Source organism: Purpureocillium takamizusanense, chromosome 9 (assembly GCF_022605165.1).
Source record: "Purpureocillium takamizusanense chromosome 9, complete sequence".
In the NCBI taxonomy this organism is placed as follows: Eukaryota; Fungi; Ascomycota; class Sordariomycetes; order Hypocreales; family Ophiocordycipitaceae; genus Purpureocillium; species Purpureocillium takamizusanense.
Window position 1 is genome coordinate 2,184,161 of NC_063076.1, and position 24,500 is coordinate 2,208,660.

The 24,500-nt window shown below is 52.5% G+C and overlaps 8 protein-coding genes across 9 annotated transcripts; 3 read left to right on the forward strand and 5 right to left on the reverse strand.

Moving 5' to 3' along the window:
- The first annotated feature begins 259 nt into the window (after positions 1 to 259).
- JDV02_009497 (uncharacterized protein) lies at positions 260 to 1,355 on the forward strand. Its single transcript, XM_047991163.1, has 2 exons — positions 260 to 478; positions 557 to 1,355. The coding sequence occupies exon 2, from the start codon at positions 647 to 649 to the stop codon at positions 1,145 to 1,147; it is 501 nt and encodes a 166-aa protein (XP_047847173.1). The 5' UTR covers positions 260 to 478; positions 557 to 646; the 3' UTR covers positions 1,148 to 1,355.
- On the reverse strand, positions 1,225 to 4,671 carry JDV02_009498 (uncharacterized protein). 2 transcript variants are annotated; one of them, XM_047991164.1, is made up of 2 exons: positions 3,919 to 4,671; positions 1,225 to 3,557 (listed from the first exon to the last, which is right to left on the reverse strand). In XM_047991164.1, exons 1-2 carry the CDS (start codon positions 4,025 to 4,027, stop codon positions 1,630 to 1,632), a joined length of 2,037 nt encoding a protein of 678 aa, XP_047847174.1. In that variant the 5' UTR covers positions 4,028 to 4,671; the 3' UTR covers positions 1,225 to 1,629. The 2 variants fall into 2 exon arrangements, with proteins under 2 accessions (XP_047847174.1, XP_047847175.1); XM_047991165.1 differs by having other exon boundaries at positions 1,225 to 4,671.
- A 523-nt stretch (positions 4,672 to 5,194) lies between these two features.
- MEF1 (Elongation factor G, mitochondrial) lies at positions 5,195 to 8,161 on the reverse strand. The gene is made up of 4 exons (XM_047991166.1): positions 7,876 to 8,161; positions 7,704 to 7,815; positions 5,616 to 7,642; positions 5,195 to 5,562 (listed from the first exon to the last, which is right to left on the reverse strand). The coding sequence occupies exons 1-4, from the start codon at positions 8,043 to 8,045 to the stop codon at positions 5,508 to 5,510; spliced, it is 2,364 nt and encodes a 787-aa protein (XP_047847176.1). The 5' UTR covers positions 8,046 to 8,161; the 3' UTR covers positions 5,195 to 5,507.
- Positions 8,162 to 8,955: 794 nt separating this feature from the next.
- On the reverse strand, positions 8,956 to 11,001 carry JDV02_009500 (uncharacterized protein). The gene is made up of 2 exons (XM_047991167.1): positions 10,431 to 11,001; positions 8,956 to 10,346 (listed from the first exon to the last, which is right to left on the reverse strand). Exons 1-2 carry the CDS (start codon positions 10,732 to 10,734, stop codon positions 9,217 to 9,219), a joined length of 1,434 nt encoding a protein of 477 aa, XP_047847177.1. The 5' UTR covers positions 10,735 to 11,001; the 3' UTR covers positions 8,956 to 9,216.
- Positions 11,002 to 13,305: 2,304 nt separating this feature from the next.
- On the forward strand, positions 13,306 to 17,073 carry ADP1 (FAD-dependent urate hydroxylase). Its single transcript, XM_047991168.1, has 4 exons — positions 13,306 to 13,693; positions 13,759 to 13,871; positions 13,940 to 14,230; positions 14,303 to 17,073. The coding sequence occupies exons 1-4, from the start codon at positions 13,530 to 13,532 to the stop codon at positions 16,981 to 16,983; spliced, it is 3,249 nt and encodes a 1,082-aa protein (XP_047847178.1). The 5' UTR covers positions 13,306 to 13,529; the 3' UTR covers positions 16,984 to 17,073.
- JDV02_009502 (uncharacterized protein) lies at positions 16,851 to 18,222 on the reverse strand. Its single transcript, XM_047991169.1, has one exon. The coding sequence runs from the start codon at positions 18,127 to 18,129 to the stop codon at positions 17,230 to 17,232; it is 900 nt and encodes a 299-aa protein (XP_047847179.1). The 5' UTR covers positions 18,130 to 18,222; the 3' UTR covers positions 16,851 to 17,229.
- A 302-nt stretch (positions 18,223 to 18,524) lies between these two features.
- Positions 18,525 to 20,728, forward strand: NOG2 (GTPase required for pre-60S ribosomal subunit nuclear export and maturation; the record flags this gene model as incomplete). Its single annotated transcript, XM_047991170.1, has 3 exons — positions 18,525 to 18,622; positions 18,679 to 19,396; positions 19,826 to 20,728. The coding sequence occupies 3 exons, from the start codon at positions 18,525 to 18,527 to the stop codon at positions 20,726 to 20,728; spliced, it is 1,719 nt and encodes a 572-aa protein (XP_047847180.1).
- A 1,561-nt stretch (positions 20,729 to 22,289) lies between these two features.
- Positions 22,290 to 24,255, reverse strand: JDV02_009504 (uncharacterized protein). Its single transcript, XM_047991171.1, has 3 exons — positions 23,478 to 24,255; positions 22,990 to 23,383; positions 22,290 to 22,910 (listed from the first exon to the last, which is right to left on the reverse strand). Exons 1-3 carry the CDS (start codon positions 23,752 to 23,754, stop codon positions 22,613 to 22,615), a joined length of 969 nt encoding a protein of 322 aa, XP_047847181.1. The 5' UTR covers positions 23,755 to 24,255; the 3' UTR covers positions 22,290 to 22,612.
- Positions 24,256 to 24,500: the final 245 nt, after the last annotated feature.

Sequence of the window (24,500 nt, forward strand, 5' to 3'; positions counted from 1 at the left end):
TTAGCTTATAATATTATAAGAAAACTATATTAAAGGCTTTTAAAGGGATTTCTAGAAATAGTTAACCTAATAAGCAATCTAAAGCCAGTTCCCGCTGCAGTCGCTACTCTAGCGCTCAATCCACTATGAAGTACGAACGAGCTACTATATATCTGGTCGGTGTGTTATTAGCGGATATCCGTAGCCCCGAACCTGTTAAAGTGGGTGCTCCTGTGCGACCAAGGCTTAGTCATCCGTAATCTACCCATCCGAATTTTGGAAGACTGCAACCAACGAAGTTGTTGATACTGACACGAACCGCACCCGCTACGAAACGAGACGACATCGCTTCAAAGCTCCAAATCCGTTCCCTCGACCGACGGCTGCCTTCTTCGTGACCTTTTCACTAATGCAACGAAGCTAGAGACCTTTGTCTCACCGGATCCTCTCACGGCGACATTGTGAGGACCTACCAGTGCTGCTGTTTGGCCAACGCAAGGTGAGCCTCTGTCGCGCATCACGCGTGCCTGGACTTTGTATCGACCCTCCAGATCGTGCTGACGGCCCCTTTTCCAAGCTTCGCTTCATACCGATTGGTGGTTCCATCGGCTGTTATCAAGTTGCAGAGGCTGGGGGGGCGCAGTTTTCGCCGACCGCCTCGCCCGCCATGCCGTCCATCCTCAACATCGCACACATGTGCTCCCACCTACAAAATGCATCAAAAGCTCGCCTTGGTGTCACATCGATTCAAAACACAAAATATAATCTGCATCTTGCGCTAGCCATGCACCGTTCTGGCTTCTTCTCTGCTGTCTACCGCGCTGGCCCGCATCCGCCCACCATGGAGCAAATGGTGTCCGGTGCACCAGAGATTGTAACGAGCGCGAACGTTGCAAAGATGCGGTTATGGCTGGGCCTCAAGTACTGGGACGGGAAACCGGTCCTATCAAAGGCACATGTTATCAGCAAGCCATCTCGTCTCATGACGGCTGACATTCGGGAACTTGCTCGACTCACGAGGGGCTTCCCGGCGAAGCTCAAGGGCGGCGTAGTGCCGGGCCTGAACTTGGGCGAATGCATGTTTGTAGCAACTTCACGAGGCATTCTAGAGGCTCGAGAGGCGCTGGCGAGGAAAGTTGGCGGACTACTGATCTGCCGCGCATCGTGAAAGACTGGCTACTTATTGTCAAGTCCTAGTCACGACCGAAGTCTGGTAGATAACATCTCAGGCCGGACTTGATTTGCCTTGGGCCAACTTCGGCTGCAGAGGCTAAACATTGTATGGAATGTAAGATAGCTTATTATGGCTGTGTCCAACCAGGTCATAGTCCGCAGCACGAGGCCGCCACACAACGCTGCATTCTTGAAATTGTGCCAATATCTTGCTAATCGGTGTCGCTATTGACAAAGCAATGTTACGAATACTCCAGGTATCATGTTTGCGCAGTACGTACGCCAACTTGCGCCCGTCCGAATTGGAAATGCGTTTCTATGCTTCGCCCAGCCACCTCACGAATGAACAAGCATCGTCAATTTCCTCATCCTCCACCTCGGACTGTACAGTGCGCCTGGCCAAGAATTCCAGGCTGTTCATCCGAGCAGCTGACCTTCATCGACGTTGGGCGTTATCATCGCGAAGACCATTTCAAACTACGCCTCAACAGACTGCTTGATATTTCCTGTGCCAGCTGCAATAGCATCCGCAGGAGATTCTGCACCTTCGTTGGGCAGCTCTCCTACAGTGGAGTTGTCTCCTACCTCCCCGTCAAGATTCGGCTCTGTACGCGTAGCTGACTCTGTCAGAGTTGGCGACTTCGAAGGCGGTGGCGATGCCATATCGTTCTTCGCCTGTACACATAAGGTACCTGCTGCCTGGGTGGCCATGACTTTGGGCACGCTCACATCATCTGCGTTGCTTGTCGGTAGGTCGGCAACGAGTGCCTGAGTCGAGTCTGGCGACGGCCCAACTACTACAGATAACTCGGACCCAGCTTCAGTCGTCTCGGGAAGCATAACTTCGATATCGTCGCGCTCAACAGTCTCCTCTCGGGCGACCTCGACATCACTCGACCTTTCAAGCACACTCGCTGGCTCGGTCACCTCCTGAAAGGCAGCGGTGTTGGGGTCTGCCGTTCCAGATTGGATGATTGGTGAGACATGTTCTGCGGGTGCTGGATCCGCCACCGCTACCGCAGGGTGGCACACTTCAACTGGAGAACTGTCGTTATCCTGGATGTATTGACCAGCAGCTATCTGGGATGCAGATTGTGTCTTTACATCGGCTGCAGATGAGGATGGCGCTGTCGATAGCGAGTTTGTGGCCACGTTCTTTGTCACTCTTGCCTGGTCTTGATTGGCCTGTCCATGGGAGGTAGCTTGCCCAACAACATTCGCGGTGGCGGCTTGCCTCGGCTTGAGCCTCCTTGGAGGTGACGAGGGGCTCTTTCGCGCCGTCTTGTACGAGGATGCCTGTGTTGGCCGGGTCATTCGCGCAAGGAATCCCTCATCGACATGGCTAGGTCGTTTTGCAACGTTTGGGTCCACTTGCGATGACCTGCCCGGTGGAGGGCCAACACTTGGTCTGGGACGGCCAATTGCAGACACGGGTAGCTTCCCCAGGTGGGTGGACGTAATTGCCGGCAAACTCGCTCGTGCAGAGTGTTGAACGGAAGCTCCACCGTTTTGGGGGCTGCTGGATTGTCGGGACAGAGACTGTCTTGAGTTACCACCACGTGAGGCAGAAGAGGCGGTTGGCGCTATCAGGGAGGATGAAATGTTCACCGGCTTTGTCGGGGATTTCGACTTGGGTTTGACGAAACCAGTATCGCCTTGGCCGCCCAATTTCAGGGCTTGAGCTCTGCCGGCGGCGGTGGACGATCGTGTATGCGACCGTGCTGTGGCCAAGCCCCGTTTCGATGAGGAGGGGTCAAGTTCATGCCCTTGTTTTTCGGCGGCTTTCGCAGCTAATGTAGGAGCGGGTATGCTGCCAGCTGTTTTGAGCACTGATGAAGACTTGGTCTTCGTTGCTGGTAGCTTGGAGTTCTTGTTGAGTGAGCCAGAACTCGCCTTGAGGGGGACCTTTGCGGTCGTTGGGGGAATCTTTGATTGTGCATCGGGAACCCTTTGTGCATTTGGAGCGGAGTCCGGCGGGACGTTTGTGGAGGTGCTCTGCATGCGATGACTGCTCCCAGAGTTGAGCTTCGTAGGAGGCTCAGCCCCGGCGGATGAGGCAGCAGGGCTATCGACTTCAGCACGCTTGTGATGATTGGCATCACGGGTGGTTCCAGGGTCACCAGAAGCCTGGAAGTAATCATCCGGAGCCATTGCAGACTGTTGCATTGGCTCAGCAACCACGGCTTTGCGCGCAGGCTTGCCCAGGTGGTCGATTAATGGTATCACGGGCTTCTCGGGGACAGTGGTAGCCGACTCGACATCAGTATCGATACTTGTGCGTCGTCTCGATAAGCTTGACTCTCCGCTAGGATCTCGTCGCAGCCCTATGCGGCCGTCCTTCTCGATAGCGACGAAGTTGGTTCGAACTTTGGACAGCGGTCTTGGGGAGACGACACCGTCGGGACCTAGGTCAGACGCTCCTTTATCAGCGGCGGCGTTTTATGGGTGGGCTCAGACGTGTAGCAGGGTAGGCCTCAGACCAGCTACTACGGTAGAGGTCGTGCCCCTGGTATTTGGCCAAAGTCAAGGGGCTTGCGTCGTCTTGTAAAACCGGCAGGTAAAAGGGCGAGGCGGACAAAGGAAAGAGAAGGCCTGGGCTGCTGTGTATCAAGCGAAGGGAGCAGGGAGGTGTGTAAGCCGGGACCAGCTGCGGGTGCGACCGGGCCTGCCACTTGCCAGTTGCAATTGCCGCCACGACAACAGGGAGCGCACAGTTACGACAGAGTCCGTATACTATACTAGAACAAGCTGGTAGAACATACGCACCTGCGGGGTTGGAATGGGAGACTGAGACACCAGCAGGCGATCTCCCTCTATCCGGGCTCGCATCCCCTTTATTTTCGAACATGGCGCGCAGGTTCTTTACCTGGCTCATGTTGACGGCACCTCGGCGGCAGAAACTGTAGTAGTACTCGCAGCGGAGCGGGTAGATGGACGGCAAGTCGGGGCCAGGCCACGCGAAGTCGGCACGGATGAGAGCGCGAGCGCGCGCGCGACGGCGGCCACCACAGCGCACAGAGAACCGAGTTGACGCTCAGAGGTGGGCGCAAGTGGAGTGCACACGGCGTAACGAGGGAGGTCAATCGCGTGGTTGAGGTCGGGTTGGCAGGGTACGACAGGCGGCGGCAACGCGTTGTTACGCGGCGAAGGAAGAGCACCAACAGCGCGAGTTGCTTGGACCACCACCACCCAGGCGACGGGGCGACAGCGGGGCGACGTTGAAGGTGACGGCGACAATGACGAGGGAGGGCGAGGGGAGCGGTGAGAGCGACGGCTCCCGAGGGAGACAAAACACAGGTCGGCAAGCGGTCAGGCTGGGCGAAGAGAGCAGCAGAGACGTTGAGAGGTGGACAGGAAGTGAGACGTGGTCAATCACTCCTCCCCTCCCAGAGCGCGCGCGAGGGCAGGCCGAGTTATTAGCCACCCCTGTCGGGACGGGAGTCGGGACCTGGGACGTCGCGTCCACGACCGACCGACGGGACGGGACCTCCCTCCAAGGGCCCCTTGCTGGTTGTTAGGTGGTTTTGTCGCAGAGATCCAGGCACATCAAGGAGGGTCAGCGGGGACGGGTGGGTACCTCTACTACTAATAGTACCTAAGGTAGGACCTAAGTTAGTTACCAGGTAACTACCTACCTTACCTTGCTTGGTAGTACCTAGTAGTACGCTCAGGTATAGCGCAGGAACCCGTCCTGCACTAGAGCTCTACGTCGCACTATAACTTTAGGACCATGACACCAGAAGGCTACTACTGACTACTACTAAGGTAACATGGGCACAGAAAGCCTCCATGGCCAGGAGGCTGGATGCGTTGTACCGCGCCCCTTCCTGCTTGGTGCCTCGTACTTCGGACGCCCCGCAAGTGGCCGAGTTCCCTTTGATCCACGTGCAAGTCCGGAGCGTGCAAGCTACTGACTCGTCGGCCGTGGCTGTACGCACTCGCGAGCATTCATGAAGAGCGGCACCTGACATCATCGTAAAAGAATGCAAGGCACTCGTCTACCCACCCCATGGTAGGAGCACGGGAAATGGCGACAACTAAACCGCCTTGATGCAGTGTCTTGGCGCGTGAGATTTGCATCACAATGAGGTTGGGCGGCACTTGCCCCTACGTCAATGTTACCTTTCGTGTAACTACCATTTAACCTTTTCCCCGTCGCAGTGTCTATATCGGCGCCCATCCACGCCATGGTCAAAATCCGCCGTATCTGCCATCGAGAGTCTTTCACAGCTTAGGTGCCGCCTCTCGCCAGTACTAATACAGTTTTAAATACCTACATCGTTGTCGATTCCCATCGTACAAAGTGGAGAGTCGTTTTACAATCAGCCCCCAGGATAATTCGCCGACGCGATACACTATTTGGTCCTCTTTGCCTCCAATTCCGCCTGGTACTTGGCAACAAGCTCTTTCCTGGGTATCATGTTAGCTTGTCCTGATTACGCCACTACGATCAACGAACTTACTGTAGATGAGGGGGAGCTGGAGCGTAGTGGCTAAATTCCATGCTAAACTCGCCCTTTCCTTGCGTAGCTGCGCGAAGTTGAGAGCTGAAGCCAAACATGGCATTGAGGCTGCAGTCGCAAATGAGCGTGAATTCCTCGCTACCAATCTCCGTGTCATGAATCGTGGCATTTCGCTTGTTCATGAGCATGAGGATGTTGCCCTGAAACTCGTTGGGCGCCGTGATCGTCGTCTTCATGAGGGGTTCCAACACTTGGCCTCCAGCGTCGGTAAAAGCCTTGCGGAAGGCCATCTGCGTAGCCAGGTTGAAAGCATAGTCGGATGAGTCCGTGACATGAGTAGCTCCGTCGTTGACAATCATCTTGGCCCCAATGACACGGTGGCCAAGCAGGGGGCCCTTCTCGCATGCGAGGTCAAAGCCTTTCGCACATGCTGTCAGAAACTTGTCAGGAATATGCCCACCCACAACTTGACTTTCGTAGTGATTCTCATCAGGCCTGTCAAAGGGCTCAATGTATCCTGCCACGCGTGCGAAGTCGCCAGGTCCGCCACTTTGTCTCTTCAGGAGATAATCGTAGTCGGCGCGACGTGAAATCGTCTCTCGATAAGCCACGCGAGGCTGGCCCGTGATGCACTCAGTCTTGTATTCTCGTCGCAGCCGCTCAACGTAAACCTCGAGATGCAGTTCACCCATGCCAGAGATAATAGTTTCTTCGCTCTCAGGGTCAACATGCACCCTGAACGTCGGGTCCTCACGCTGAAATCGATTCATGGCCTTGCTGAAGCTATCGGCATCCGCAGTCCGCTTTGGTTTGATCGACAGCGACATGACAGCATCGGGAACGAACATGGAAGACATCGTGTATGGAAGGCCACCGTCGGTGAAGGTGTCGCCCGACGCACAGTCCACACCAAAGACGGCGCAAATTTCGCCAGCGCCAACTTCGGACACGTCCTCCATTTCGTTGGAATGCATGCGCACAATGCGCGGGATCCGCACCTTTTTGTCCGTCCGAGAATTGTACAGATATGTGCCCTTTGTGAGTGTTCCCTGGTAGACACGTATGTATGTAAGCTGGCCATAGTTGTTCTCTTCCAACTTAAAGGCCAGTCCCACGAAAGGCAGCGAGTTGTACGGCACGAGTTTTACCTCCCGCTCACCCCGGGACTTGTCGAGAGCAGTATTGTCGACCTGCGCAGGATCCGGGAGGTAGTCGCAGACGGCATCGAGCATTGGTTGGACCGCCTTGTCCGCCAGCGCTGAACCCATGAGGACAGGAGTGAAGGACCGGGCAATGGTAGCCCTGCGAATTGCAGCCTTGATCTGAGCATTCGTGGGTTCCTGTTCCTCCAAGAATAGTTCGGCAATGTCGTCATCCACATCTGCAAGCTTCTCAATGAGAACTTGCCGTTTCTCCTTGGCAATTTCTAGAAACGGGCCGGGTATCTGATCGGCGACCCTGACCTTCGTACCACGAGGCCCTTCGAAGTATAGCGCCCTCATCTCGATGAGGTCAACGACGCCTTCAAACTCATCTTCAGCCCCAATAGGAATCTGAATGGCTGCGGCGGGCATCTTGAGCTTCGAGTTGATCTGTTCCACGGCTTTCCAGGGGTTGGCGCCCATTCGATCCATCTTGTTGATGAAGGAGATGCGCGGAACATTGTAGCGTTTCATCTGGCGGTCGACAGTGGTCGTCTGTGACTGCACTCCGCTCACAGCACAGAGAATCATGACAGCACCATCCAACACACGCAGGGCGCGCTCCACCTCAATGGTAAAGTCGATGTGACCGGGGGTGTCGATCAGATTGAAGTGATATGTCTCCTCTTTATCGTTTTCCACCTTTTTCCAGTCGCAAAATGTCGCGGCGGACTGTATGGTGATTCCCTTTTCTCGCTCTAGTTCCATCGAGTCCATCTTGGCGCCCACGGCATCCTTGCCTCTTACTTCGTGTATGGCCTTGATGCGACCAGTGTAGAAAAGGACTCGCTCGGTGGCTGTAGTTTTGCCGCTGTCGATATGAGCCTTGAGGGGAACGCATTAGTAAAGAAAAGATAAGAGGAGGCGACTTTCCATGGATCCCTACTGCGATGCCAATATTGCGCACTCGCGAGAGTCGCTGCGCCTCCTCTGGAGCCATGTTCGCGGCTACATACTCGGGCGTTAGGCTGGCGGCATCATCCTGAGCTTTCTTTAGGCTGTATCAAAGCGGCATCGTCAGAACCTGGATTCTCCTCAATGAAAATGGGCTGACTCACGCTTCCTGCGCAGCGCTCGCTGGACGTGTGCATGTCCGTGTAAAGGATCGCGCGGCCTGCCGGCACCAGGGGTTGAAGACACTCGGGCCGTCGCGAGCTACTCGGGTCGGTCCTTGGGCCGCACATAGCAGGCGACAATTGAGCCACTTGACGGCCGACGATGCAGACATCTTTGATGTGCCGCAGCGTATGGCCTGCGCGAGTCGCAAAGCGGTGTTTGCGTCCCTCACTTGCTCGGTGCGAGAAAGGATCGTAGTCAGGCCGAGCTCACCTGGGTCCAATTGACGGCCCGGCGAGGCTTGTCCAAAACTTTTTTTCTTACACAAGGGTACCTACCCGCTGGTGGGTCCTTCGGTGACTACGGATTAACGGACTACATACTCCAGCCATAAAATGCCGATATAGCGATAAACCCTAATATACTATTTCTTCTAAATAAATATACTAAAATATACTTAAGTATAGACAGCTAATAATATATGGTATTTCTAATAAAATATTTAAAAATAGATAGAAAATAAAATATAAATATTATTAAACTAAATAGCTTTTTAAAATAAATATAATATACTCCTTAATAATATAATACTTATAGATATTTCTATATTATACTATATTATATTATATTATAACTTTATTATATATTAAGTACTTATCTTATATATTACTATTATAATTATAAACTTAAACTCTAAGTAAAATATACTAGTTATTTAATTATATAGCTAAGTAATATCTTTTAATATATAATAGCTAATATAGGTTATTATTTAATTATAATACTTAATATTAAGTAATAGCTTACTTAGCCTATTTTAGCTATAAAAAGTGCACTATTATAAGTTCTATTTATATACTAAAGTTTATAACTTATAGTATATTTAATTAATAGCTACTATTAGGCCTTAGTATATTAGATAGTTAATAAAAGATCTTTAGCATCGTAGATCGGGCTTACTATAATGCGGAGGCAGCTTAAAGAAATGCAGAACCGTAGATCGTTACAGTCTTCTCAGAAGCCGGGTAGTGGGGGCGATTACTTTCTCCTCGTGCCAGATAAACCCTCAGACAACTGCAAGCGTGCGATATTTTATTTCCTTGGTATCTATAATGAAACCGGCAGAGGAGCCGACGGCCCGCTTGAATGGGCTTACGACAAACGCTATAGGTGAGGCGTTTGACTCATTCTCTGCACTCGGCATCCGCATCACTATATGTACGTCTATACTAGAGATCATACGGCCATTTTAATTTCTTTTCTTCCTGCACGCCCTTCAGCCAGAGTCGGCACCATCGGGTGTGCTTCTTATAGGCTCCCCATCCCGTGTCGGCGACTCATCGTTAACAGCTGAGAACGAGTATGTGAGCCAGTGTCAGCCCAAGGACAATGAAACCGACTCGAGACATCGGATCCGAGGCGGTTGCGCCACTTCCTGCTTGGAATCCCTTTGAAGCGGCAAGACCGGACTGGGTGGCCTGAGGAGGAGGCGTGCCGCTGCCATCGTTGGACACGGCCGTTGCTGACGGAATAGAGGCTCCGTCGCTCGCAAAGGCGACCACATTTGTCTTGGTCGAGTTGAAGTCGGTGGCGGCAATCGCGACCTGATTGTTCTTCAAATCGTACACCACATATGCCGAACGCAGGAACGTGTCGCCCAGTAAATACGGCGCCTGCGTCTGGTTGAGGATGCCGAACTCACAGACGGGCTGGCCACGGTAAGGCCCTGAGGCGAACTGGGGTGCCTGACCCGTCGAGATAGGCAATACCAGCTCGTCCATGGTGACATTGACTCGGGGTCCTTTAGGGCCCGCAAACACAAAAGAGAAGTGTCCACCGTGGTTCGCAAAGGAGCATGGCAGGACGGCGGCGTTGACGCTGGAGTCCCATACGGCTCCAACCTCGTCCCACACCTGAGTTGCCAGGTCCTGAGGCAAATATGTCAGTGAGGTGCCTGAGTCCAGAACCACCTTCACAGGCAGTTGTGGCGACGTAAGCGTGTCGCTGCCGCTGTTGCTGGAGGCTTCAACCGAGTACAAGGAGACGGCGAACTCTGTGTAATTGTCTGCTCGCTCGTTGCGGAGAACTGGTAATGTGGTCAGGTCTCCGACATACTTTTCCGTGTCAATGCCGCCGAAGAGTATGCTTCCAGAGCTAGAGCTCAGATCGTTCAGCCACAAGCTATACGCAACAGTCTTTATCAGGCCAGCTTGCTGCAAGGCGACGGGTAGATTTGGATATGTCTCGTTGGTGGTCTGCAGTGACGCCTCATTGTTGATGTAGCCAATACCAATGAGTCCGTAAGGAATCGAAGTGGAGGTGCCGAGTCCCATCGTCAGGTTACTGAGATTGGCCGAGCCGATCTGAAAACGATCAGTGAAGTAGTCGCCCTTGGCGAAGTCTTTATCCTGATACTGAATGTTGAAGAGGTTCTCCCCAACGTCATCGAAAGTGTTGGACTGCTGAGGCTTGACTGTCGCGGCGACGAGTCACATCAGTAAACAATGGCCTCGGAACCCAGGAAGCATCGTCATGGGAGGTGAGGCAGTGAGCGTACAGCTTCCGAGAGGGCAGCCGCCATCGGCCTGATCCTTGCATAGTTTCGCACCGCTCCACGGCACCCATACATCGCTGCTTCCCGTGTCGAGCTGCAGCGAAAGCTCCTGGCCAGGGGAGCCAACCTTGACGGTGGCAAAGTAGCCTCCTTCGTTAACGTTATTCGTGATAGAGCTGACGAAGCTAGAACCATCGCGGCGGCGGAGTCGAGGCAGCTCGGGACGCTTGGAAATCTGCCATTGAAGCACTTGCCCCAGCGTTTCACCCGGCCCAAGGGCCAACAGAGCCAGCTCAGACCACTTCATCGCCCGGACCGCAGGGCCACGAGCCAGTCAACTCTGTGCACCTGCAGCAGTGGTAGACCGTAGGGACAATAGTCGGTCGGGCTTTACAAGACAAACACCCTTGGATGCAGCTAGGCGGTAGCCGCTTACTTGATAGGACAGAATCCCGGGAGGTGAGGTGCGGCGGTCTGAGGAGCTGAGCAGAAAAAGAGACGCGAAGTGAAGCGAAATGAAGCGAAGTGAAGCGAAGCATTCGGCGGAGAAGCGGGAGGCAGCATGGGGCACTTGTACTCCTTATAACGTGTGGAAACAATTTGGTGCCGGCGCTTACTGCAAGCGCACTGGGAGGCTTCAACCAATGGAACTACATGTACCAACCTTACTCCTTCCTCTACCATATACTAAGGTACGTTTATACCTACCAACGCCTCGGGTACTAGGTACCGTCTCCCATAGAGAAGTACCTAGGTAGATAGGTAGGTAGGTAGGTACTGCTGACCTCAAGCAAGTACTCGGTAAGTACTACATAGACGGTGTGTAAATTGTATGCTTCCTAGTAGGTACCTATGGAAAGGGGTATTGCCTTATATCCGTTAAGTTACTTAGGTACTTTAGGTATGGTAATAACTCGGTGTTGGTGGGCATGAAGTCCTTGCACGAAATGTTTGCAGGATGGAGAGCACGTTTGAGGCTATGCTGGCCATGCTTGGGGACAATGTGCGACGGCAGGACGACGCGACGATGTGCGTCAGGCGACAGCGGGAAGCCGGCAAGAAGCTTTTCAGCCCAGATATGGCGACGGTCGGGGGCTTGACACCGGCGCGGCACAGCAAAGGCTGACGAGGACGCGGATAAGACGGAAAGGATTGGCTTTTATCGGTGGGCCATCGTCCAAACCATCAAGTTTCATGGCGCCCCCCAAGGCAAGGCTCAGCCACGATGGACGTACCGGGATGTGTTATGCAGGCAGCTAAGCGAGTTATTCCTCGACCCTACGTTTTAATGGAAAGTCTCTAAATCGTAGCTAGATAGCTATATATCTTATGCATCTTAATTTCCTCCCTTTAGTAAGCTTAGCATTATAGAACTCTATAATAGTATAAAAATAAAAATAAAAATATACTATATTAATTAAACTTTTAGTCTTTATCTTAATTATTATAGATATATTATTTTTAATATTTATAATATAAGGTACTTTATATTTTTTAATTTATTTAATATTATAAAACTAATAAGAGTATATAAGATATATTATAAAATATTAAGTTAAAAGTTATATATATTAAATTTTAAGGTTTTTTTTATTAAAATATAAAAGTTAAGAAATAACTTATCATAGCTAAGTATATTAAAGTACTTACTTTAATAAGATAATATATTAAGGTTTACTTATTATATATATATATATTAAATATAACGTAAAGAGGTATAATTATAAAAAAAAGTATTAAAGTATTCTTTTTAACTTAATTTAATCCCTATTAAAAAGATATATATATATAACTCTTATTACTTACTTAATTAGGACTATAATTAAATTTTATTATAGTTTATAAAACTAGTTTCTATATATTTAGTTTATAGTACCTCTAGTATATTATTAAATATAATAATTAATTTTTACTTTTTTTATAGTAAATTTATAAAGAAATAATTTACTTAAAGTAAGCTATATACTTTACAAAATGAATTTCTAGGCTATTCTAGAAAGCGTGTATTTTTAATAGAGTATGGGTTAGGCTAGGACAGGCACGGTCCACTAACTTCCTCATTTAGGGGAAAGGGGAGCGGGGGTGGGCTGGGTCAGTCATGTCAGTTTATCTGTAACGTCGGACCCCTGCATATGGGCACCCCCCCAGTTGGGCACCGATTTCCCACTAAAAACAGCGAAATACCTCACTTTTCAATAATCTATATTAAATATAATAAAAATAATCTAGAGCTATAAAATATATATACTAGCTATTTATTATTGATTCTATAAATAAAAAAATAGATAGGCTATTTTTAGCTCTTATATATAGAGGAAATAAATCTTAAACTTTATTGTTAAGGATTTATATATAAATCGCTAAGAAACCTTAACTTTATAAGAACCTTAATTATAAATTAAAGGAAATAAATATAAAATTATAGTTTTAAAATCTATTTTTGTAATATCTCTTAGATTATTAATTAATATATTTATTTTCTTACTTATATAAGCTATATTAAAAAAGTAGCTATAAAATTATATAAAAAAGTAAAGATTTTAAAATATACTATTAAATAAATTATTAAAAAAATAAATGAACTTTAAACTTTAAAATTAAGACCTAGATTATTATAAGGTAATTTTTTAAAAATCTTAAAATAATTTATATAGCTATATATTTACTCTTTTAAAATAAAAAATCTATTAAATAAAAATATTTATTTCTTAAGGATATAATAAGTATATATAAAGAAAATCTAGATTTTAAAACTTTATTAACTAAAGTTTTATAGTATATTTATTTATTCTATTTTTATATAAAGCTTATATAAGTATACTTAAAAAACTGAAAAACTGAAAAACTGGGGGGGTGCCCATATGTAGGGGTCCGACGTTATCCACGTCGTTGCCCACCCCAGCGCGGTGCCGTCGTCATAACCAGAGCCACCTCACGTCAGCCTTGGCGTGGCGACCGCAACAGGAGACGCTGATACAGTCTGGGAGCAACAACGTCAAGCCCGTGCCGCCGCCGCCAGCCCCGGCTCATCTATCGCACGTCGTCGCCCCAACCCGCCATATCCTCCACGACATCGTCGCCAGCCACACGATTCTCGACGCTATGGCTTCCTCGGGCCGTAGCAGCGTGCTGCTAGTCGGCGCCGTTGCCGTTGCCCTCCTGCCCTACCTCACCATGGCCTACGCGAACTCGAGCTTCTCGACCGCCGACATGCTTCGGGCCCAGCTGGCGCTCATGGACGATCGCCCCGACGACTGCCCACCATGGTAAGCTTTTGCAGAACGGAAGCCGTAGCACATGACTATTGTGCTAATGTGTGCGCTTCCTGTAGCTTCAACTGCCTTTTGCCGGCCCATACCTGCGCCCAATACGCCGACTGCAACGAATACAACGGCAAATGCCACTGCCCTGACGGATTCGGCGGCGATGACTGCCTGGAACCACGTATGCTTATGTAGCCTCAAGCTCAAAACCGTGCCGTCATGTCACATACTGACCATCATGCCGTCTAGTGTGCGGCTCTCTTGGCCGTGGCAAGGATCGGCCCATGCGCTCTGGCAGCGTTTGTGAGTGTGACCAAGGCTGGACCGGCATCAACTGCAACGTATGCACCGAGAACAAGGCGTGCGACGCGCTCATGGAAACGGGCGCCGGCGGTGTTTGCTACCGCAATGGCGAGGTTGTCAACTATAACCATCAAATCTGCGACGTCACGAACAAGCAGATCACCGGACTGCTAGGCGAGCAGCGCCCGGAAGTCACCTTTACCTGCAAAAAGGAAGAGGCCACCTGCGACTTTCAATGTACGTAGGCCCATGTGCCGCTTTCAACAGTCACACAGGAAATGGACAGCGTGGCTAACTCTCCTGGCTCAGTCTGGGTCGACGCCGTTGAGTCCTTCTATTGCCACCTCACCGATTGTGAGTCTGGCGCCGACTTTAGCGAAACCAGGAACAAAACCTCGTACAAGTGTGAACACATCAGCTGCAGCTGCATTCCAGGCCGCATGCTTTGTGGCAAGGATGGCTCGATCGACCTCTCCGACTTCCTCGACCAGGCCATTCAGGGCCCCGGTGGCTTCTCGTGCGCTCAGCAGGGCGGCGGCGCTCATAACTGCGCCTTTACCGAACCCGAGATGGACAAGCTGATTCATGATCTCATTGGCGATTCTAGCATTTTACTAAACTGCCGAGCTGGCGAATGCCTTTATGAGACGGAAGTCCCGGGCTACAAGCGTCCTGTTAAGCAAATCAACACGCCACTTATAGCCGGCGTGATTGCAGGCTGTGCCCTCTTTGTCGTTGCCGTGATCGTCCTGACATGGATTCTGTCGCGTCGCAAGCTCAAGTATGGCGCCATTCGCTTGGAGGATTCAGATGATGAGAGCACGAAGCTCATGGCCGATCACAAGCCCGCTGCCTTGTACTTTTCCAACGTTTTCTACTCGCTCAACGGCAAGAGTATTCTCTCCGGCATAAGTGGAATATGTCACCCGGGCGAGGTTACCGCCATCATGGGAGCATCTGGTGCGGGAAAGACTAGCCTCCTTGATATCCTGGCGCGAAAAAACAAGCGTGGTCAGGTCAGCGGCGACTTTTATGTCAACGGCGAGAAAGTTGTCAATTCGGAGTACAAGAAAGTGGTGGGTTTCGTGGACCAAGAGGACACCATGCTCCCCACGCTCACGGTCCACGAGACTATTCTCAACAGCGCTTTGCTGCGACTGCCCCGTGACATGGGTCGCGCAGCAAAGGAGCAAAGGGTCTTGGAGGTGGAAAAGGAACTTGGGATTCACCATATTCGCGACTCGCTCATTGGCTCCGAAGAAGGCAAAGGCCGCGGTATCTCCGGCGGCGAGAAGCGTCGCGTCAGCATAGCTTGTGAGCTCGTCACTAGTCCGTCCATACTGTTTCTGGATGAACCGACGAGCGGCCTCGACGCATACAACGCATACAATGTCGTTGAGTGTCTTGTTACCCTGGCCAAAAGCTACAACAGGACCGTCATCTTCACCATTCATCAGCCACGATCCAACATTGTTGCGCTTTTTGACAGACTGTTGCTGCTGGCGCAAGGCAAAAGTGTCTTTTCAGGTCCTTTTTCGCATTGCCAGGCCTTTTTCGACTCGATAGGCTACGAGTGTCCTCCGGGGTTTAACATTGCTGACTACCTGGTCGATCTTACCATGCATGCGGGCAGCAGCACTTCCGTTGACGATGGCACTGTTGCCGCCGATGTGTCCAGCCTGGGCCCCAGTAGCACCAGAGCTGTGAAGTCAATAGCGAGCATTTCCGGGGAGGACAGCAGCGCGGATCCTTCACAGTCACCAAGGCCAAAAAACCTCCGTCGGGACTCTGTTCGCGCGCGTCAGGAGCGAGAGCTTTATACCAGAAGAAGGCATACAGTGGACACAGCAGCTTCATCAGACGCCGGTGGTGAGGACGCCTTGACCTACAGATTGCAGACCAACATGCCCAACACAAGCCAGTCCGGGTTTCAAGAGGACACTCACGACCTGCCACCGTCCGCCGCGACTGGCACAGACCTCGATTTGATGACGCAGGCTTTTAGCCGCTCTAATATTGCCTCTGTTATGCTCTCCGAGATTCATCAAGCCATCTTAGCTGCAGGGGAGGCAAACGGCGGCAACTCGAATGGCTGCGACGCTGGTGGCCCCATCGCCCCGAGCAGCAATGCCATGGGAAGAGGTTATGCCCGGGTCGGCTATCTGCGACAATTCCTGATCCTTTCTCAGAGGACATGGAAGAATCTGTACAGGAATCCGATGCTGATGCTGACGCACTACGCCATTGCCATCATACTAGCAGTTTTTTCTGGATATCTGTTTTACGGACTTACGGACGACATTCCAGGCTTTCAGAATCGCCTTGGCCTCTTCTTCTTCCTCCTTGCGCTCTTTGGGTTCAGCACACTCACCAGTCTGAATGTATTCGCTACCGAGCGCCTGCTCTTCGTGCGGGAGCGCGCAAATGGCTACTACTCCCCGGCGACATATTTCGCAGCCAAGGTTCTGTTCGACATCATTCCGTTGCGAATTGTCCCGCCCATTCTTATGGGGTCCATCGTGTACCCCATGACTGGACTGGTCCCAGATTCGGGCCACTTCTTCAAGTTTATCCTGGTGTTAGTTCTTTTCAACCTCGCCGCCGCCGCGATCTGCCTGTTCATCGGCATCGTATGCAAGGATGGCAGCGTCGCCAACCTCGTAGGCAGCCTAGTCATGCTTTTCAGTCTGCTCTTTGCCGGCTTTCTCCTGAACCACGATGCCACGCCGGCTGGCGCACTCTGGCTACAAACGCTATCAATTTTCCATTACGGATTTGAGTCGCTCATAGTCAACGAGGTGGTTGAACTGACACTGGTGGACAAGAAGTACGGGCTGGATATCACCGTCCCAGGCGCGGCCATTCTCAGTTCATTTGGTTTCAACAATAGTGCGCTTTGGACAGACGTTCGGAATCTGGGTATTTTCGCAGCTGCCTTCGTCCTTTTGGCTTATGCAGCAATGCATGTCCTTCTCGTTGAGAAGCGATGAATTCAGCAGTGGAGAATATCGAGGTTTCACAGCTGTATGGCGGATTGCTGCTATGTATAAGATGAACAAGAATAGACTCAGATTGCGTCACACCCGCTGACTGAACACCGTTGACGCGCTGATCATGACGTACCGCAAGACTATTTTCCAGGCTAGATGTCACATCCGATTGCGATTTCTCCTCCATTGACGATGGATCGCTTGACGATCCATGGGTGGTGGTACATAACTATCCGGCGAGATCAATTACTCCATCTTTCCGCCTGTCAGGTCCTCCGCAATTTTCTTCTGTCGTTTGACTGATCTGTCATACTCGGACTCGTAATAGTCCATAAGTTTTGTCGATGTGCCCGTAGATGTTTCCAGCATGTTGGCGATGGAAGGCGGCTTGCCGTATATGCCCCATGTGTTCTCCGTGGCACCATAGCGGTTGACAGCTTGACTCTGCTTTCTGAAATAGTCTTCAGTGAAAACTCTGTCGATTTCTGCGCGCAGTTCGCTCTCTTGCACGATGAAGTTCGAGGCACTGATATACAGTTCCATGAGAGCATCACGTCTGGCCTCTCGCTTCGCGGCTTCCCTCGCTAGCACCTCTGTGCGGCTGCGATCAGCACGAGAGAATCGCTGGGGGTCTGGGTACACTTTGGTGTCCAGAATCGCGCCCAAGACAGTGCTACGTGTCAAAACATCGTCTTCACGCTCCGGGGCAGCCGCAGCCCTGTTGTGCTCGTTGAATTTGCGGGTTACACGGGCGTTGCGCAGCTTGTCGCTCGCGGATCGCCTTTCCCACAGGGCCTGTAGACTTCCTGCAAGATTCTGTCGTCGATTATCCGCCAGTGTGGCCTTCCATCGCTGTGCGTCGTTGGACGGAGTTCGCTGTTTCGATGGCTTTGGTGCAGTGCGCTGGATGTAATCGGGTTGCACTTTAAGGTCTCCTTCGGGGCGGGGAAATATTTCCCTCGGTACCGGGAGATGACCTCTAACTCGTGGGGGCTTTGTTTCATCGGATTGAGCAGGCGTGGGGAGGCGGATATAGGAGGGTGACTCCGGGGGCACGATGTTGGACTGCGAAGGTCGCGATGTTGAAAAATTCCGTCGGGCTGTTAGGGCATGGCGAAGTCCCAGACGCCCGTATGAACCGGACATGTTTGCAATTGTGCCTCCTCTCTCCTGCAATCGACTAAAGGCCGGTGCGCATGTCGTTCTACGCAGATGCAGGAGTCGTTTGGGAGACGGGCGGTCGCGGTGACAAGACGCAGCCGCCTGGAGGTTGGGAAATTTGTTGGAGCAATTTTACGGCCCTGGAGAGATGATTATCCGGGCCCGCGGACCACATTGATTCTTGGCTCGACGAGCCTACTGCAGTGGGTCGCATTTCCTTAGCAAAAAAAAAATTCGAAAGAACCACAGAAGCATGATCCTGCTACTTTTTTGCGTCGCTTTTCCACTCAACAGCCATATCCGGCTTTGAGCGCAGCAGGAGCCTTCTGTGCTTGTTATTCGACTGCTACTTTTCCCAGTCGACGTCATTCATCGCAATCATGGGTACCGGAAAGAAGGAAGCCACCCGTCGTGAGCGTCAAGGCAAGACCGGCGATGGCCTTGGTAACGTGCGGGTCAAGGGCGAGAACTTCTACCGGTTCGAATGACCACCACTCTAACCTCATCTACGCGGTCATCACTGACGGGATCTAGAAATGCAAAAAAGGTCAAGGCTCTGAGCATGTACAAGGAGGGTAAGGTGCAGAGAAACGCAGATGGGCAGATTACCAAGGCTGCGTCATACCAGTCTCGTGATATCCCCAACGCCCGGATCGAGCCGAATCGCAAGTGGTTTACCAATACTCGGGTTGTCTCTCAGGATACCCTAAAGGCATTCCGCGAAGCCATGGCGGAGAAGGCCAACGACCCGTACCAAGTTCTCCTGAAGTCCAACAAGCTGCCCATGAGCCTCATTCGCGACGGTCAGGACACCAACGGCATCAAACAACATAAAGCCAAAATGACCGTCGAGAGCTCTCCATTCGCCGACACCTTCGGTCCAAAAGCACAACGCAAGCGCGTCAAGCTTGGTGTGAGTTCACTAGAGGATCTCGCCGACGACACAGAGAAGAGTATGGACTCGTACCAGGACCGTCTGGAACAAGCAAAGCTCCTCAGCGGTCAAGGCGGCGACGACGAACAGGTCCCCATGGCCATCGAGCCCGTTTTCGACAAGGGGCAGAGCAAGAGGATTTGGAATGAGCTCTACAAGGTCATTGACTCCTCAGACGTCGTGATTCATGTTCTCGATGCCAGGGACCCCATTGGCACTCGTTGTAGGAGCGTTGAGAAATATCTCAAGGAGGAAGCGCCCCACAAGCACTTGATCTTCGTCTTGAACAAGTGCGACTTGGTCCCTACGAGCGTTGCGGTATGTTCTCTTCCTTTCTCGCCAGCCACATGAATTCCCCGTCCGCCGTTTCATGCACCACACGTGCTGCAAATTTCTCAATTACCCTCGGTGGTATTCCCCAGTGCTTTTTGTCAGGACGCCTTCCTTCACTATCTTCGTGGAGGCCGTCTGTTACGGCATTGGGATATTAAATTTGCTATTCTCGACTGCCCTAGCACTCGTGCTTCCGGCTGATGGGTGCCGTTTTGGTCACTATCGTGAGATGGCATGTGTGTCGAATGAGTTGAGGTCTACCACTGTCTGCACGACGATTCCACTGGTGACTTCTTAGTTACGACCCCTACATTGCTTCATTTATTTATCTTGAACTCTCCCTCTTTCCCCACTTCTCTCTACTCGGTTGAAACTATCGGCGAGATAAATACGCATGCTAATCTTGACCAACAGGCTAGTTGGGTGCGCAAACTTTCTAAGGAGTACCCTACGCTCGCGTTTCATGCAAGCATCACCAACTCCTTCGGTAAGGGGTCATTGATACAGTTGCTTCGGCAGTTCTCGAGTTTGCATTCAGACAGGAAACAAATATCGGTGGGGCTCATTGGCGGCCCCAATACCGGAAAGTCTTCCATCATCAATACGCTGCTCAAGAAAAAGGTCTGCAACGTTGCACCTATACCTGGAGAGACCAAGGTCTGGCAGTACGTCAGCCTTATGAAGCGCATATACCTCATCGACTGCCCGGGTGTGGTACCACCCTCGAGCACGGATACGCCAACGGATCTCATTCTCCGTGGTGTCGTCCGCGTTGAGAAGGTGGAACATCCGGAGCAATACATCAGCGCCGTGCTGAGCCGGGTGAAGCGTCATCACATGGAGAAGACTTATGAGCTAAAGGGTTGGGGAAATGCCACTGAGTTGCTGGAGCTGCTCGCCAGGAAGAGCGGCCGCCTGTTGCGGGGTGGTGAGCCGGACCTAGATGGCGTCGCGAAGATGGTCCTGAATGATTTCATGCGGGGCAAGATCCCATGGTTCACGCCGGCACCAAGGGACTCGGACAACGAAGATACTCCGGATGGACGCAGCGGGAAACTCGGGGAGATGCCGAGAAAGCGGCCCGCGGATACCACTGTCGATCCCGCCGTCTCGCCGTCTGTGGACGACGATGGCGACAGAGGCGATGAGCCTTTCGAAGGCTTCGACAGCGATGTCGATATCGAGGGGGAGGACGGAGAGATTTCCGGTGGGGACGCAACTGGGCCATCGAGCAGCCACGAGACTGCCATCATCAAGTCGGCCAATACAGGGCGGCGGCATGACGGATCGCAGCCAGCAAAGAGGTTGCGCCAATGAGCGGCGACCCGGCTAGACTGTGCATCATTTAGCCCTATGGACCCATCGGTGTTCTGATTGCGTTCGTCGTTTCGGATGGGCTCTTGCCATGCTGGCTCTTGCAAGTCCACCTATGATTTGGTGAGCACTCTCCTCACGGCCCCTTCATCGGCAATAATCCGATCGGCGTTGTCAAGCCATTTTGCATGGCGATGACAGGGCCTTGGACGACTAGTGCGGATGTCTACTCTGTATCCTGTGGACGGTGGGCAGGACTAACGAATTGCCTGGGTGCGATTCGTAACATACAGCGTCGCCGAGTATATTGTCCACGGTTCATGCGGTGGTTACCGTGTGCGGCACTGCTAGATGAGGACACCGCCACCCGAAGCGAGTGGGTGGCGTCGATGTGTATGGTAACATGTGATTAGTTAGCATTTTGATACCCCTGGCGTGGTTGCGTTGCTTCAAGCTTGAGGTCATTGTCCCGTCCGCCTTAGCCATCTTTCCCTTCCATGGTCAATCATTGGTCGGTAGCCGTGGCTGCTCTACTGATGGCGGTGTTGGGTTGAAGCCTCGTCCTTGTTGGGGGGGACGGGCGAATGCCATGCTCGATAGTATCCGCGCCGCCGGACCTCTGATCGGGTCGCGGCAGCTGTGGATATGGCAGTATAGGGTAGGTAGTCGGTATGAAGCCACACTGGCTTCCTTGACAAATGACCAAAAATTTGGTCTACGGTCGCCAAACAATCATAACATTCGAAGTCCGCCCTACCACCCCCCTTCCTCCGTTCCTGGCCGGCGCTGGATATGCTATCATCGTGTTCATTTCGCTAGCAAGGACCACTACGCCGTGCATCACCCGTCACGGAGCGTACTCCCTCGACTCTACTCAAAGTTGGCTGAATTCAAGGCTGCCGCAGCCGGTGCAGTCATCATCTATGACATGGGCTCGTCACAATCGAAAGCCTCCACCGCGACCGGTGCAACTCGCAAGTTCCCACAGCGGGCTGCGGGCATGAATATATACCAACGGAGCCCGGCGAGGGCTGTCGCGAAGCCAGACAAGGCCAGAAGCGTCAAAGATAAAGGTACACTGAGTCATATGGCTGTCGCGGAAACGGAAGCCAACCGACGGACATGCTAACGACAACAAAAAAGATGAAGCCGACGGCATGGATCCAGACTTCGCACCGGGCAACAGGTTCTCGCAGCGGCTTCATCAGATGGGGATGGTGCAGCCAAATCCTACATTCTCCCCATCCTCTACAGCCGCTGGGGCCAAGGATCGCGACATTGCGCCACTACCATTGAAGTTACGGGCCGCCAATTCGACGCTGTCTGTCCTTGATGCGAGACAGGCGCTCCAGCTGCAAGCCGACCAAGACCTGGAGAATATGGGACGGAGTGGGTATCACGGTCGCCGCCTACTTGACATGCGAGCCGTACTCGATGTCATCCGCATGCGCGAACGCGGCGTGCCTCTGTCCGCTGTCGAATCGAGACTTGGGCTCGAGCCTGGGATCACGGGCAAGCTCGGTAGCCATAGACTCTTGTCACACATATCAACAAGCAGCTAGAGCCATCTGACGACGATCAGCGTGCACTACCTCCAAGCGCCGTGCATTATTGCTCACCCCACATGGCTGCAAACACATGCGACAGCGCGATGGTCAAACCCCCTCGAATCGTTACTACGATTATATACGCGATTGGCGATACACAACTGGACACAAACCCAGGACCATGACCTGCCCCCGCCCCCCTTGGGAATCTACGTTGCGCCCTATGGCTTGCCAGCAGCCAGGCGTACTGAACGACGCCATTTGGCCGCCCACGGTCTACCCTACCTGCACGCGTCGAGTGACATGGCTGACCACGCTGCGATACGCACAATGAAGCGCTCTACCATGCTGCGTGGCCGCCATCTATTCGGAGGTCACTCCCGGTCATAAAGCTGCTGGCATCACTGAGAAGGAAGACGGCGGACCCACGATACTCGCTGGGTAGGCTCAAGCGCTTCAGCATGTTCTCCTTGGGCCAGACCTCCTTGCGCTCGGGATAATCGTCAAAGAGCGACTGCAGCATCTGCGTCATGATGTATCCCGGCGAGAGAGTGTTGACGCGGATCCCATACTCGCCCCACTCAGCTGCGAGGCTTCGACACAGCTGGATGACGGCGGCCTTGGATGCGTTGTAGGCTCTGTCGCGACGCGGGAAAGGTCAGGCACGTGCATGGCTTAGGGGCTGCTAGGCGACTAATCGAGAGGCAATAGACTTACGGCGCGTACATGCCCCGATTGGCGATGGTGCCACTCATACTCGCGATAAGGCAGATGCTGCCGGGCTGCTTGAGGCGGACCATTTGGCGAGCGGCGGCCTGGGCGGTCATGAAGGCACCCGTGACGTTGATGCTCATCATCCTATCCACCTCGTCCGATGTGTACTCGAGCGCGGGTGTCTCGTGGTTGATGCCGGCAGCGGCGATTAAGCCGTCGAGCCTGCCGGCCTGATTGGCAATTGTCTCCATAATCTTGTTGAGCTCGCCGACGTCTCGAACATCGGTCTGGTGATAGGTCAGGCTGGTGTCGAGATCGCGGCGCGCTCGCTTGCTGATCTCGGAGAAGCCCGACGCCGGGTCGTTGGCGGGCGAGGGCAACCTGTCGACGCAGTGCACTTTACGCAATACATTCTGAGTCAGTTTCGCGCCAGCGGACGAACAGCGAAGGGGCAAGAAAGAGAAACGGAAGAGAGCGAAACGAAGGCGTACCGGTTGCGCCTGCCTCGAGCAGAGCTTCTGCCTGGACGAGGCCGAGGCCCCTGGCACCGCCTGAGACGACGATGACCTTGTCCTTGAGGCTGAACTCGGGCAGCAGATGTGGTCGCGTGGTGGGGTTGAGATTGCTCTGGGCCGGGGTGGAATGCATGGGCTTCCGGTCGGCGCGGGGAAGCAGGTGGGGACGGCCTGCTGCCGGGGCGGCGGCAGCTGGAGCGGCGCTGAGGCGCCCGCGGGCGAGCTGCCTCAAAGTGGGGGCGAGGCGAGACATGGTGGGCCGCCGCCAGCTGTCGTCGATGTAAAGCAGCAAGGGCGGACGAGAGAGAGAGGCCAGAGGAGCGGTGGGAGATGGGTGGATATTGGTTGTATGGCACAAGATGGTGGCGGACGGGGGGCAAGGTAGGTGAGGGTAGGTTATGGGCGGAAAGAGAAGGACGACGAGGATGATGGGGTGGGTTGGGGAAGAGGGGAAAGGTTGCTCCTTTTGTAAGGCGGTAGACGACGAGGACGAAACGACAAAGGCGATGGAGGTAGAGTAAGGGGCATCAGAGTAGAGCAGAGCGCACAGAGGAGGGCTCGCAGAGGAGGGCTTGGGCAGGGCAGGGCAGGGCAGGGCACGGGAGGATGTTTCCGGCAAGGTCCAGCAAGCAAGCAAGCAGGCGCGGCACGGTTGGCATGGGATGATGGGGTGAGTTGAGCGCGTGGCCTGCTGGCTGGCAGCGACAAGCGACGACGACGGCGGCGGCGGACCAAGGGCCGGGACGGACGGACCCATCTGGGTCGCGCTGTATGGAGCCCGTTCCGTTGGGGGTGCAGGACCGATCACGGGGCCATTCCACGCATCTGAGATGAAGACGCGGGCGGAGACGATGCTTCGTCTAGGTACTAGGTAGCAAGGCGCAGGAACTCCTAGCACCTAGGTACTAAACCTGCATGCCTTAGTACCTAGGATAGGGTACCTACTTAGCACGAAGCGCCTCTTAGTACAGACATCTACCATGACTTTGCCTACTAATC